At 38.4% G+C, this 14,257-nt stretch overlaps 2 protein-coding genes across 3 annotated transcripts in view; one reads left to right on the top strand and one right to left on the bottom strand.

Moving 5' to 3' along the window:
* The window catches only part of LOC139128146 (uncharacterized), a 59,574-nt gene extending 47,796 nt beyond the window's left edge, over nucleotides 1–11,778 (bottom strand). The window contains exons 1-2 of one of the 2 annotated variants that reach the window (XM_070693982.1): nucleotides 11,606–11,778; nucleotides 7,939–8,934 (exon numbers count right to left, since the gene is read on the bottom strand). In XM_070693982.1, the coding sequence (XP_070550083.1) occupies nucleotides 7,939–8,590 (652 nt within the window). In that variant the 5' untranslated portion in view covers nucleotides 8,591–8,934; nucleotides 11,606–11,778. The remainder of the gene's footprint in view (nucleotides 1–7,938; nucleotides 8,935–11,605) is intronic. The other variant, XM_070693983.1, reaches the window with a different exon arrangement.
* Nucleotides 699–2,908, top strand: LOC139128147 (tripartite motif-containing protein 2-like). The gene is made up of 2 exons (XM_070693985.1): nucleotides 699–1,239; nucleotides 1,839–2,908. The coding sequence occupies exons 1-2, from the start codon at nucleotides 699–701 to the stop codon at nucleotides 2,906–2,908; spliced, it is 1,611 nt and encodes a 536-aa protein (XP_070550086.1).
* Nucleotides 11,779–14,257: the final 2,479 nt, after the last annotated feature.

The raw sequence follows: 14,257 nt of genomic DNA, 5'->3' as shown, positions 1-14,257 counted from the left end.
AGTATCATCAAGTTAGGTGCAGGAATTCAGAGTTATCCCACTAATAACAACAGTTCATTAAATATGCAAATGAGAAGGTAATTGACATGACACTCACAGTATCATCATAATATTCTGAGATTGTCATCTGTGAAAAGTTTCATGAAATTTTGTGCAGTATTTCTTGATATATGTCTACACTGTCATTACCGTCTCCATAGGGAAACCATTGTACGGAAAAAAACGATATTGCATAACTTCATTAATATGCAAGCCACACTAACCAAAATCTAATCAGTTCTTGCAAGTAGCATATGGTACCTGTGTACCAAATCTGACTTGAATCCGTTCAGGCGTTTTTGAGTTATCGTGTAAACAGACAGACAGACAGACACACACACACACACACGGACAGACAGACAGACATCGCTATGACATTAGCCCACGTGTTTACACACGTGAGCTAAAAATGTATTGTTAAAATGACCTCTGACCTTCATCACATGACAATATTTTACAAATGAATCGCCTGATCAAGATGTCATTAATAACTCCCTAAGTTAGTATATAGTGTATATACAGAATTTCTATAGGTTCAGTACTTTAACCATAGGTCACATGACACCATGAAAAGTATAATATCATGCCAAGGGGCCTTTTCTGCTTTCAGCTCTGTACCTGTCTCAGACTGGTTCACTTGGACACCTACAGAACACACAATGGCTGCTGCTCCTGAACGTAAAGTTTTGGAAGAAATCGGTGAAGATTTCTTGTGTTGTACCATCTGTCTGGAGCAGTTCAAGTCTCCTAAAATTCTGCCATGTCTGCATACATTCTGTGAGCAGTGTTTAGTCACACTGGTTGAGAAGACTGGATCTCTAAACTGTCCAGAATGTCGACAGCAATATCAGCTTCCTGTTGGAGGAGTGCCAGCGATAAAAGGCAACTTCTTTATGAGCAATCTGATTGAGATATTCAAGCAACGACTGGAGTCTATGCAGGGAACTGAGATCAGGTGTGCAGGTTGCAAAGAGAACACAGCCACTCACAGGTGTGTGGAGTGCAGACATTATCTCTGTAACAACTGTGTTAAGGTGCATAGAAATCTGCCAATTACACAGACACATCAACTAATGACCATTGGAGAATATGAAACAGCAAAGTCAACCAGTCCACTAACACTACAAGCAGTAGAATATTGCAATGTTCACACCAAGAATGAGGTCAAATTCTACTGTGAAACCTGTCAGGTACCTGTCTGTACAGACTGTACCATAGTCAAACACCGCATACCAGAACATGTACACAGAGACTTGAAAGATGCAGCAGATGAGTATCTTACAGAATTGAAAGCCATGGTTGACAAACTGAAAGTGAAAGAACAGGAAGCTGAAAAGAACAAAACCCTGGCCAAGCAGATACACAGTGATCTTACAGAGCAGTGCAGCAGAGAAGAAAGGAAGGTGAGAATAAAAGCAGAAGAAATCATCAAGAAAATAAAGAGAGAAGAGCAGAGACTGATAGATGAACTGAAAAACAATTACAAAATGAAAATTAAAAGAGCAGCTGTTGATATTGATGAGATGGAATTAAAACATGGTAACATTAAGAGTGCATGCAGTTACATCAAGACACTAATGCATCATGGGAATGCTGCCCAACTTCTCTCTACGAAGGGTGATATTGGTACTCGTATCAAACAACTGATTACCATGGAAACTGAAGCAGACTCTGAACATGAGGACTTAACATTCACACCAAATGATCAGTACAGTGAGCATGGAATACTGGGAATACTGAAATCTGATGTGTGTATGTCAAACTGTACAATTCAAAACATACCAAAACACTCCGGAAAGATGACTCTGCAGACCTACTGATCACAACCAGAGATTCCACAGGAAACCAAGTCATCCCAAAACAACAAGTGAAAGCCAAGGTAAGAAAACCTGATGCATCATGGGAAGACATCAATGTAGATGATAACAGAGATGGTACACACAGAGTTACAGTGGCTGGACAATTGGATGGAAAATATCAAGTTACCATGACAATAGGAGATCAACCAATACCAGGCTGTCCTGTCATCATACCTGTCATCAAAGGATTGGTGAAGACCATTGGCAGTAAAGGAAGTGCTGAGGGACAGTACAACCATCCCTTGAGTGTGGCCATAAACAAAGACAGAGACATTGTCACTGCAGATAGGAACAATAATAGGTTGCAGATAACCACCAGAGAGGGAAAATTTAAGAAATTCTTGAAATTCAAACAGTTTGAGAAGCCTTTCACACCATGTGATATAGCTATATCAAGTGATAATACATACTATAGTTTAGATAACAACAATAAGCAAGTAGTTGTCAGTGATGAGAATGGACATGTCATCAGATACTTTGGACAAAATGAGTTGAAAGATCCATATGGTATTGGGATTAGTCCTGTAGATGGCAATGTCTATGTGACAGATAATGGTGGACATTGTGTCAGGGTTTATACACAACATGGCAAATACCTTAGATCATTTGGGTCAGAAGGTAAAGGTCAAGGGCAATTCAATTGTCCCTGGGGTGTAGTCATTTCAAGTACTGGAATGGTATTTGTAGCAGACTACTATAACAAGCGTATCCAGGTATTCAATGCAGATGACCAGTATTTGTATTCCTTTGATTGTCAGAGTGGGGATGGTAAGATGAGATGTCCCAGGGGAATAGCAATTGAAAATGATAAATATCTCTATATTACCACTGGTAGATTTTATAAGCAAGGTAGTGAGCTGAAGATTGAGGATTGTAGTCTACTGAAGTTTGAGAGTAGTGGTAAGTTTGTTTGTCGTATTGATAGTGATAGTGATGGGCTTGACTGCCCTAAAGGTATAGCATTGACAGATGATGTACCTTGCAGGGTGTTTGTAGCTGATACCTGGTGAACATTGCATCAAAGTGTTTGTACAGTGATAACAAATAATTGAGTTTTTTGCTCAATCCTTCATCATGATGTATACATGCCATTACTATAGAATCATGCAGAGAGAATTCAAAACAATGTTTACACTGCTATGTAGGTATTCCTAGCTTTTTTCTTTGTTTATATTTCTCTTCTATACATTTTCTGAAGTTGGAACACGCATAAATTGTTTACAACTAATTTTACTGAGAATTTCAACAGAATGATGTACTTCAATGTGACTTTCACTGTGCTATCTATTCCAGTGTATTTCAGTGTATATGTACTGGTAGAGGGTTTAAACTTGATCACAAAACAAGGATTATGACACATGTATTACACTATTCCATGTTGCATGTAAAAAAAGAAAACCTGTATATTTAGCAGCTGATATGCAAATTAGCAAAAGCAATCCTGTGTTTTTATTTGCATAAATGTTATCTCTGAGATTTGCATCCCAAATTACAAACAAATATTGTTACAGGATACTTTTAAAACCAAATTCAGTGCAATATTTATGTACACAATAATAATAATTGTAATATGGGATTAATAACACAAGTGACAAACTGGTATTTTTGCCAAATCAGATTAATGATATGCAAAATGAAATAAATAATGTCTTTGAGGGGTACTTTGTTTGTAAATATGTCCCTGTGAGTATAAAATGCCAATGACGGTATGTTATTTAGTCTGACGATTCAGATTGAAATTCACATTGTTTTTAACATTTTGACGGTTCTAGTTGATTATTAAACCCATTAAAACCAATGCTGAGTCGGCTGTTTTTTAAGTTGGCTGTACTGGTATCTAACAGAAATGGCTCTGTGTTTTCTTCAAGCAGTGTTCCAGTGTTGAAATCCATAGAGTAGACATGTAATGCTGGTAGCACTCATGAAGATATGTTTTCAACAACCATCACATGATACAGTGAAACTTTCCAAAGATAACAATATTGCAATGTGTTTCCTTTTTTGCCACCAGGATCATTGAAGAAAGTCTCTTTGTATCATAGATAAGATATCACTGACACTTGCAACATTGTAACAACTGATAACCTTAAAGTAGACAACTGTCAAGTGATCTGACAAGCTCGAATAAACATCTGATTTTTGGCAAATATCCACCACTGTACTCAGCCATACTAAAACTATGTCAGGACACTATACCAGTATATAGTCACTATATTTGTTGTAAATTTTTCTGTAAACTAATAAAATTCTGAAAAAAAAAAATCCTTAAATGGTTGAATGAATCTATGTCCACAAACAAAATCACACCAGGTATTTTATGGAAAATACCACAACTTGTGTGGCTTTACAAACTGCTGTGAACAACAAACTAAAAATTATTGCAGTAATGATAGTTAGAAATCATCAGTAGTGCTTGTTAGTCATTTCTTGGCATTCCAAAATTTGACACATTTTAGAGGGAGCAGACAGAACATTCATACACTATTTCTAGTACTTTAAAAATTTTATCATGTCCCTATTTCCTTGCAAGAGCAGCACCAGTCATATTGAAAATATGTTAAATTACTTTTGCACAACAACATTGTGATCCATTCTTGATCATTCCTTAGGGCCATCAAAGTCCAATGTGGATCCTTAACACTTACCTATTCCACCATGTTGTCTGAATGACAATATTAGTAAGAATTAAAGCTGCAAGCAGCGTTGCCGGGGCCCAAGCAGTTAACATTGTTTTGAAGTTCTTCAACTGATCATAATGTGTACAAAATTTGAACTTGGTAAAATCTTTTGCATCTTGTTAAGAAGGAAATTGAACATGATTCATAGTTACTGTTGGTTTTTTTGTAAACGTAAGTTTTACGCAAAATCAAATATGACGGCAGAAACGCTTGGCAGATCAAAATTTCTTTTGCAAGCATGAAAGAGATCACTCTAAGGATGACATGAGTAAAATTCCAGCTCAATCGGTGGTTTATTTTTGAAAATGAACAATTTTGAAGATTAAAGTACGATTTCCATGAAATCCAAGATGGCGGCCAAACCATGATTTAGATATATGCATATTTAATGAGGTACCGGATATTGCACCATAAGGTCTCCCATCATACCAAATATGAAGGGTGTAGCACTTGTAGTTACTGAATTATGGACATATATGTATATTTGAGGTCAAAGGTCATCGAGGTCACGTGACATTTTGTCAATAAAAATTTCTATCCCATACTTATCCCTGTATACCAAAAATCAGGCCTCTAGCTCTATTTGCTTGCCCAGAATTAGATATGTGCATATTTAATGAGGTGCATGATGTGGCATCATAAGGTCTCCAATCCTACCCAATATGAAGGGTGTAGCACTTCTGGTTACTTAGTTATGAACATACACGTATATTTAAGGTCAAAGGTCATCGAGGTCACATGACATTTTGTCAAAAAATTGTATGGGTAAGTTATGCCTATCTACCAAAAATCAGACCTCTAGCTCTATTGGCTTGCCGAGAATTAGATATGTGCATATTTAATAAAGTACCGGATATGGCACCATATGGTCTCCCATCCTACCAAATATGAAGGGTGTAGCACTTGTGGTTACTGAGTTATGGACATATACGTATATTCAAGGTCAAAGGTCATCGAGGTCACGTGACATTTTGTCAAAAAAATTGTATTGCTTAGTTATCCCTATATACCAAAAATCAGACCTCTAGCTCTATTGGCTGGCTCAGAATTAGATATGCACATAATTAATGAGGTACAGGATGTGGTGTCATAAGGTCTCCCATCATACCAATATGAAGGGTGTAGCACTTGTGGTTACTGAGTTCTGGACATATACGTTTATTCAGGGTCAAAGGTCATCGAGGTCACGTGACATTTTGTCAAAAAAATTGTATTGCTAAGTTATCCCTATATACCAAAAATCAGACCTCTAGCTCTATTGGCTGGCTCAGAATTAGATATGCACATAATTAATGAGGTACAGGATGTAGTGTCATAAGGTCTCCCATCATACCAAATATGAAGGGTGTAGCACTTGTGGTTACTGAGTTATGGACATATACGTATATTCAAGGTCAAAGGTCATGAAGGTCACGTGACATATTGTCAAAAAAATTGTATTGCTCAGTTATCCCTATATACCAAAAATCAGACCTCTAGCTCTATTGGCTGGCTCAGAATTAGATATGCGCATAATTAATGAGGTACAGGATGTGGTGTCATAAGGTCTCCCATCGTAGCAAATATGAAGGGTGTGCACTTGTGGTTACTGAGTTATGGACATATACTCATATTTAAGGTCAAAGGTCATCGAGGTCACATGACATTTTGTCAAAAAAATTGTAACGCTAAGTTATCCCTATATACCAAAAATCAGACCTCTAGCTCTATTGGATGGCTCAGAATTAGATATGCGCATAATTAATGAGGTACAGGATGTAGTGTCATAAGGTCTCCCATCATACTAAATATGAAGGCTGTAGCACTTGTGGTTACTTAGTTATAGACATATACGTATATTCAAGGTCAAAGGTCATGAAGGTCACATGACATTTTGTCAAAAAAATTGTATTGCTAAGTTATGCCTATATACCAAAAATCAGACCTCTAGCCCTATTGGCTTGCCCAGAATTAGATATGTGCATATTTAATGAGGTACCGCATATGGCACCATATGGTCTCCCATCATACCAAATATGAAGGATGTAGCACTTGTAGTTCCTGAGATATGGACATATATGTACATTTGAGGTCAAATGTCATCTGAGTCATTTGACATTTTGCTAAAAAAAGTGTATCCCATAACTATCCCCATATACCAAAAATCAGACCTCTAGCTGTGTTGGCTTGCCCAAAATTAGATATGTGCATATTTAATGAGGTGCATGATGTGTCATCATAAGGTCTCCCATCATGCCAAAAATGAATGATGTAGCTCTTGTGGTTACTGAGTTACGGACATATATGTATGTTTGAGGTCAAAGGTCATGGAAGTCATGTGACATTTTATTAAAAAATTTGCTTTCCGTGGTTATCCCTATGTACCAAAAATCAGACCTCTGGCTCTATTGGCTTGCCCAGAATTAGACATGACTCTTACATAGGCCAGATTAAGCCATTGATGTAGCTTAGCTGAAGAAGTATAGGGGAGGTCAAAGGTCATTGAAAAATCAGAAAAATAATACTTTAAAAATCTTCTTCTCAAAAACTGCCGGGTCAATTTCCTTGAAATTTATTATATAGCATCTAGGTAGTATTGCCTATAAAGTTTGCGAAAAGATTTTGGATCGGTCAAATTTTATGGAAATGGGACAGTAAAAAACATTTTCATTTCAAAATTGTAGCCAGGTCACATGACTAATTAAAAATTCAAGGGTCAGGTGCACGAGTACTACCCATCACCTGTTACCCCCTGCAAGTTTGAGAAGTTTTCGTTTAGCCGTTTAAGAGATCTAGGTTGACAAAGAAACGGCAGAAGAAGAAGAAGAAGAGGAGGAAGAAATAGTAGAACTCGAGCAATAACATAGGGTCCCAGCCGGTCGGCTTGGGCCCCTAATGAAGATGTTTTTCACCACATCAGTCTTGGTTACCCAGACTGCACTGAAGAGCTCATCCAGCTGAGCCCACACAGGGAATTCCATTCAGAAATTTCAGAGCAAATAGGGTATGTTATAGACAAAAGGGATGCATCAGGGGGCGCAACTGATCCACAATATAAAAGTCCTCATATCAAATCAGTACCTAGAAAGGACTTTGAAAACCACTTCTACATAATTGCTACAGTTTCCTTGACTTTGTCTCAAAACAATTTAAATCATGGATCAGCTGCCCCAATAACACATCACTCTTGTCTGTATCACACCACCTTTATATTTGCTCGTGAATTTTTTACTGGGATTTCCCCAGACTGTGTTGTGGCAGCCGGATGAGAGCCCTCAAATGCATTGTGGGTAACCATGACTAAATCACCACATTGGCTCTGCAGACTATTTTTCCAATCCTGACCACCCCTATAATCCAGTGGTTGATATCCTCAATCTTACCTGCTCCTCCGTGTTGTCTGAAAACTCTTGATAGTTTCTCTCTTGATTCCGGGAAATCCCAATAACAATCCCCGATGGATTTGACCAATTCCTTGGATTCCTTATTCCAATATTCCCCTTTACTCTTCAATTTAGTCAAGGCAACTTTTATCCTCTCACATCCATCACCGAGCGGTTTCTTGTCCTCCTCTAATTTTGGATGTTCAATTTTGGTTGCTATGGTAACATCGTTTGTGTTACTCTCAACGCTGTTTGTAGTTTGTTTGTTAACATTTGAGATCTCAGTAATAGAACAAGGTGATTGTGTTTGAGTTGGATTCTTAGCCAACGTTTCAAGTTCAAGATTCTTACTTTTCACAGATTCCTGAAAATTAAATGGTTTTCCGCTTGAAGGCAATGCGTTGGACACTGTAAGTATCGGGACCGGTTTGCCGGAAAAAAACTTCTTCCCACTTTCTCTGCATACAGCACTGAGTCCTTCCACGCTAGATAATCCTTCATTTTTATCAAAGTCTTTCATCTTATTCTCAGTCATATCTTTCACACACGTGTCAACAGCCGAACCGTCCGTTTTGGGAATTTTTGTCGCAACGTCTCCATCATCGTTTTCTTGCCCGATTCTCTCTCTCTTCTTTGTCTGCAGCAAGCCCATTGGTTGCTGTTGACAACCGTCTCCGCTGGTATCATCACTGTGGCTGTCTTCTCTGCACGTGTGCAGAGCACTCCACTCTTCACCAAATCGCAGGCGCTGAATTTCAAATCCTTATCTACGGCAAGATTATTCTGATTATCACGCACTAGATTTCCAAGTGTGTTCTGCATCTTTCAAATGTCTGCTTGGTTTCCATGGTGATTTGTAACTGTCAATCTTCCTACACTTGTCTACTTTCATACTTTCTATACTGGTCAACTTGCAAACTTTGTGAATGCATACTCTCCATCTTTAATGTATCACATCTGTTTAACCATATTCCAGTATCATTTTACTCCAGGATGCTGAAAGGACAAGTTCAAGAATTTTAGAATTTTACAAAAGTTTCAAAATATGCGAATGTCATTTTAACTAAAATGTATAAAGGAACACTGCGTATTTATACATACTTTAAACAAAGAGAAAAAAAAATCAAAAACAAACACTTATATGATATATATATATATATATATATATATATATATATAACAAACACTGCATATTTATACATGCTTTAAACAAAGAGAAAAAAGAAATCAAAAACAAACACTTATATGAATAATATATATATATATATATATATATATATATATATATATATATATATATATATATATATTCGCCTATGTATTTATTACAGACATTTAATTTTTGATATTGTCTGTATTGTTTGTCAGCTTTCTTTGATAACACACTTTATTGTTTTATGATCAACATGCAAATAGGAATATGGTTTCAATAAAGATTTACTTTTACTATTACTGCATGACCAGAACAATTCTTAATATGTAGGACACTGGGCACTGGCAAGTTTGTGTGGAAAATACAATAGAAGTGCATTTTTAATAGCATGCAATATTTAAATAATAACACACGCCAGCGAGGGCAAGATCACGATTTGTTGCCCGCCCAAGGGATGGTGCTCATGACGGTAATATTGATGATGCCCGAGCCGAAGGCAAGGGTATCATCAATATTACCGTCATGAGCACCAGCCCGAGGGCAGGCAACAAATCGTGATCTTGCCCGTGCCGGCGTGTGTTATTAATTTTATTACACCGAACAAGCAAACATGCAAAGACACAAAAACACAAAGACTTCTTCGAGTACAGTTCGCCTTTCTGAGTCCGGACCTCAGCGTAAAATGTTGTCAGTGCCGAGTCTAGGGTTGCCGCTGAAAGTTTGCCGTCTCCTCGGTGGCGTATCCACATTTGTTGCTTGCATAGTCGCTGAACACAGAAATTGCATTCCTTGTTGCCATTTTCGTTCGTTTGCTGTTTACTTGCATCAAAATATCGTCTAACTGTGCCGGTGACAGCTGTGCATGACGTTTCGCAGCCATAGTTGCTGACTGCTTACAAGCGAACGACAATTTGTTATGCGCAGAAAGGACGCGCAGTAAGTAAAATGACGTCATCCATGTAATATCAAATGCAGAGGGCATCATCAAGTTCGCAGAGGGCATTATCATGTTTGCAGAGGGCATCATCACGTTCTTTTACATGTCACGTGAGTCATGTTTAACCAATGGCAGTGCGCGCTGAATGAGTGAGGTGTAATAGCATGTTATGGAAAGGTTTGACACCTTAAGATCTATGCAAGGGACAGGGCAAATGCAACACAATGAGCACAGCAACATACACGTACTAAAACAACTTTGGCAATCTAGCTGGTTTTGTCAAATAGTATTCTCTTGACAGTCAGCCCTCTACAAAGCAGGTAGCATTTGAGGGGAGTTTGCTATCAATACAAATCTAGGGAGGAATCTGGGAGGAGGGACTTAATGCTGACCAACCCCATATTCAAGGTCACCAGAACTGTGCTAAAAGGTCGCAATGGGACCCATTCGTCCTATGCAAACACTGTCCAAGGTACATTTGCGATTGTTGAAAGTTAGAACATGTTTGTCATAGTGTACCATACACAGTAAAATTTACATGTTGCTGCTTTTCTGACGTGATGCATCATGCTTGTTTGTAAACAAGAAAGTTGCAAAGGCACAGTTCTGACGACACCCCCCTCCCTAAGCTCTAATGATGCCTCCCTTTAACACTTTGACATTGACATGCCCCACCCGCCTTCATATCATGTTGACATATGATATACAGGTTTTTAATTTCACTGACCTAAATGCAAGGTTATACGACTATATTACAGTGCACAGACAGGTTTCATTAGAATGCATGGCTTGAAAATTCCTGTAGTCGCTGAATGGCTTGATGTTTTCAGCATTTGAAAGGCCCATTCACCAATATGCGGGCGTCGCCAATTACCGATTATAAACGAAGCCCTCCCATGTATGTGCGTTTCTTCTATTTACGTGAGGGTACACAGAGGTGAAATTCCTCTACCGCTAATATACAAAATTCTCTCAACGTGTTTTAAACTCTTGCTTTCAAAGTAAAACCAACCCAGATAAATATAACTGAGCCGAGTTCATCCAAATGGAATTTGTCATTGAACGCTGTTCAACAATATTTACTGTAAAAATTGACGGGCGTCCTCTACACCAGGCCTGCATTGCTCCGCTATACGAATCAAACGCACGTCGAAATAATTGCTCTGCGACACTTCAGATTTTTTTTCATCAGAATCACCGCGATGTTTACAGTTTTGTCACGAAGAGAGATTGCGAAGAGATGTGCAGTGATCACGCAGCGACAGTCGCGAAATCTACGGCGTCAGATAATTGACGAACAGCTCAGTGCAGTGTTACTGTTATGATTCCGTTACATAAATTAAACAAACCCGAACCGATTGCTTCGTTACGTAATAAACGTACACCACATAAATATGTCGATGTACGGAGCCTGCTTATGTACCCTTTACATTTCGGAAGGACACATTTTCTCTGTCGAGTTCATAAGAAACGAAATGCTGCAACATCTTTCTACAAGAGGCGAGTGAATGAATAAAGAGACTTGTTCGTAAGATAATTTATTGACTAGTGATAAAACAGCAACATTATCGACATACCTTGCCCGGGTTTCCGTCCGAAGATGAAACTGCACTGACCGCTAATTGTCAAGCTAATAGGCGACGAATGGTTTGTGGAAAATCGTACGTTGGTTTGCATGCATTCCGCGAACGAAATCAAGACTGACTGTTTCCGGCGTCGCCGATCGTGCTGGATGGCCAGGGATGACCTTGCAGCCTCGTTCGACACTATTCTTACGTCTGGAGAAATATTGACTGGAAAAATAATAGCTTCGGGGGATAAAACAATATTAAATGTGATATTTCACATACGTGGCGTATCAAAATAATATATAATAAGAAAAATCCTCGTTTCTCTGATATTGATTGATGGCAAGCCGTGTATGAGGGGCCCGGCATGGGTATACGTCATGATCGTGAACTGCAAGTCTGCTACTTCACATACGAGACACGTCGATGCACTGTATCTGTGATTATTGCTAGGGGCAGTCGACAAAGCCGTTCGCGTAAACAGTTGTATGTAAGCGGCTCATCGTTTAGACCAACAATGTTTCCTCGTGTATCAGGAGGAGGGGGACGGACGGGCAGACTCGAAATCGATAGGAGGAGAAGGATCTTCTTTGCTCAGAACAACTCGAATTAATAAGGGGCAGGGGTCCAGCAGGTAGCTAGTAGATTTGCCGACTGAATCGAAGCTGTTTGCAGGGATTTTGTAGGAATATCGGCTTCAGGGCAAACATTTGTGGCTGATAGAGGACACTTTTGGAGGGGGTAGTCAGCGAGGAATTTTCCTTCTGGGAATTTGAGGTCAGAAAACCAATGGAGGGTGGGAATGAATGGAGGATGGGAGGGGCGCTAGTAGAACGGCATCTGCGAATAGCTTCTCTTCCCTTCATTTTCTTCCTCACAAAACTTTTAATAGATTTGTAATAAATATATTTACAAATGAAAAATATTTGCAAATAAAAACACCTCTTCGCGCAAGGCCTAAAATTTCTTGAAGTGGGCTTGTTTGCTACGTGACCTTTACGATCATCATGCGTAAGCTGGGATGGGCTGGGAATGGGTGGGTTACGAAATCATTCCTCCGTGACTTTTTTCCATCCCACAATACAGATTAACACGTTCAGCATTTATCGACTGCTCATCTACTCCATTGGCGGAATGCCAGACACCCACATTGGTAATTAAAACACCACCGGTTAATTGAAAGTTGATTTGCATACAGAACGGACACTACCCACGAAGACATTACGACGGTGGTGTTTTATTGGCATATTTCCGTATGTGACCTTATAGTAGTATGCTTTACCACTTAATGATTTTGATCGATATTTAGTGGGGAAAAATTTAACTTGAGAATTTTGCGAGATAGTTTTGTGACTTGTGAATTGTAGCTCGTATGATTATTTCAATAGTTATATTGATACTTATGATTGGGTGAATTTTTTTCAAATCTTTAATTAATATTATTGTACGAGTAGAACCATGTCCCTTAGGCCTAAGGCATTGTTCAAAAGCCCATACTTCAACAATGTTGCTCTCTCTCTCTCTCTCTCTCTCTCTCTCTCTCTCTCTCTCTTCTCTCTCTCTCCTCCTCTCTCTCTCTCTCTCTCTCTCTCTCTCTCTCTCCACACCGAGACAGAAGACTGAAACTATATGAAATCCATAAGCTTGTCTACTAAAGAAAAGTGTATAGGTCCTACCATAGTTCAAACGAACTGAACATCTTTGTCGATACTTTGAACAAAATCCCAAGTTAGCTTACCTCTCGATAACCCGAAGGGAAGCAAGAATAAAAACAAAACAAACAAACAAACAAACAAACAAAATAATAATAATAATAATAATAATAATAATAATAATAATAATAATAAAAATAATAATAGATATACAAAACAAAAGACACAAATGCAAGACAAAAAAATCTAATTGAAATAATTGACTGAACAACGTAAGGCAAGCAACATAAGCTTAACGCTTTGACGTCATTATGACTACGTACTCACTGCCAAAGAAGCAACCTCCATAGTAGAAAGGAGAAATCACTGTTTTCTATATAACCTTAGTTGTCCCACAGGGCCAGAAGATGCTATTAGTCGTAAGAAATGTGCAAAAAATAGTTACTTTATAAATAGATTTATAATCATACACATCGTTGGTAAAATATGATATTTCTGTCATTATTGTGTACTTTCGCAAGTATCCAGCTGCACTGGAATCCTGAATGGTGTAGGTTCAAAATTTTATTCGCGCATTCGATGCACACCTTGTACGTTGGTGGGGGTCTAACGATGTTGTTGAACCAAAGTGGTGTGTGGTCACAGTACTGCAGTATGCCTTCGCAGTCTCTCTGTATGTCTGTCCCGTTTGGGGTTGATAAACAAAAGTTAATTTAGTCATGGACTGATTCAATGATTGACAATTACCCTGAGGCATGTCACACACTAACACGCTGTATTGACAACCAAATACAATAATGAGTATTCCAGAATGATGCATATGTAGGAAGCAGACAAGGAAACTATAATTGATACACGGAATAAAAATATCATACATTTTCTAGTTGTACAGCAAATGCTGGAAAAAAACCCTGCAAGACTATCATTTTTCGAAAACAACATTTGCGAAAGATCTACACCAATGACGAAGAACAAACATATGTTGAAGTCGACGGCTTAATCCGGGGGG

Source organism: Ptychodera flava, unplaced genomic scaffold (assembly GCF_041260155.1).
Source record: "Ptychodera flava strain L36383 unplaced genomic scaffold, AS_Pfla_20210202 Scaffold_44__1_contigs__length_1314385_pilon, whole genome shotgun sequence".
Classification (NCBI taxonomy): Eukaryota; Metazoa; Hemichordata; class Enteropneusta; family Ptychoderidae; genus Ptychodera; species Ptychodera flava.
This window is presented reverse-complemented; position numbering and strand designations above follow the sequence as displayed.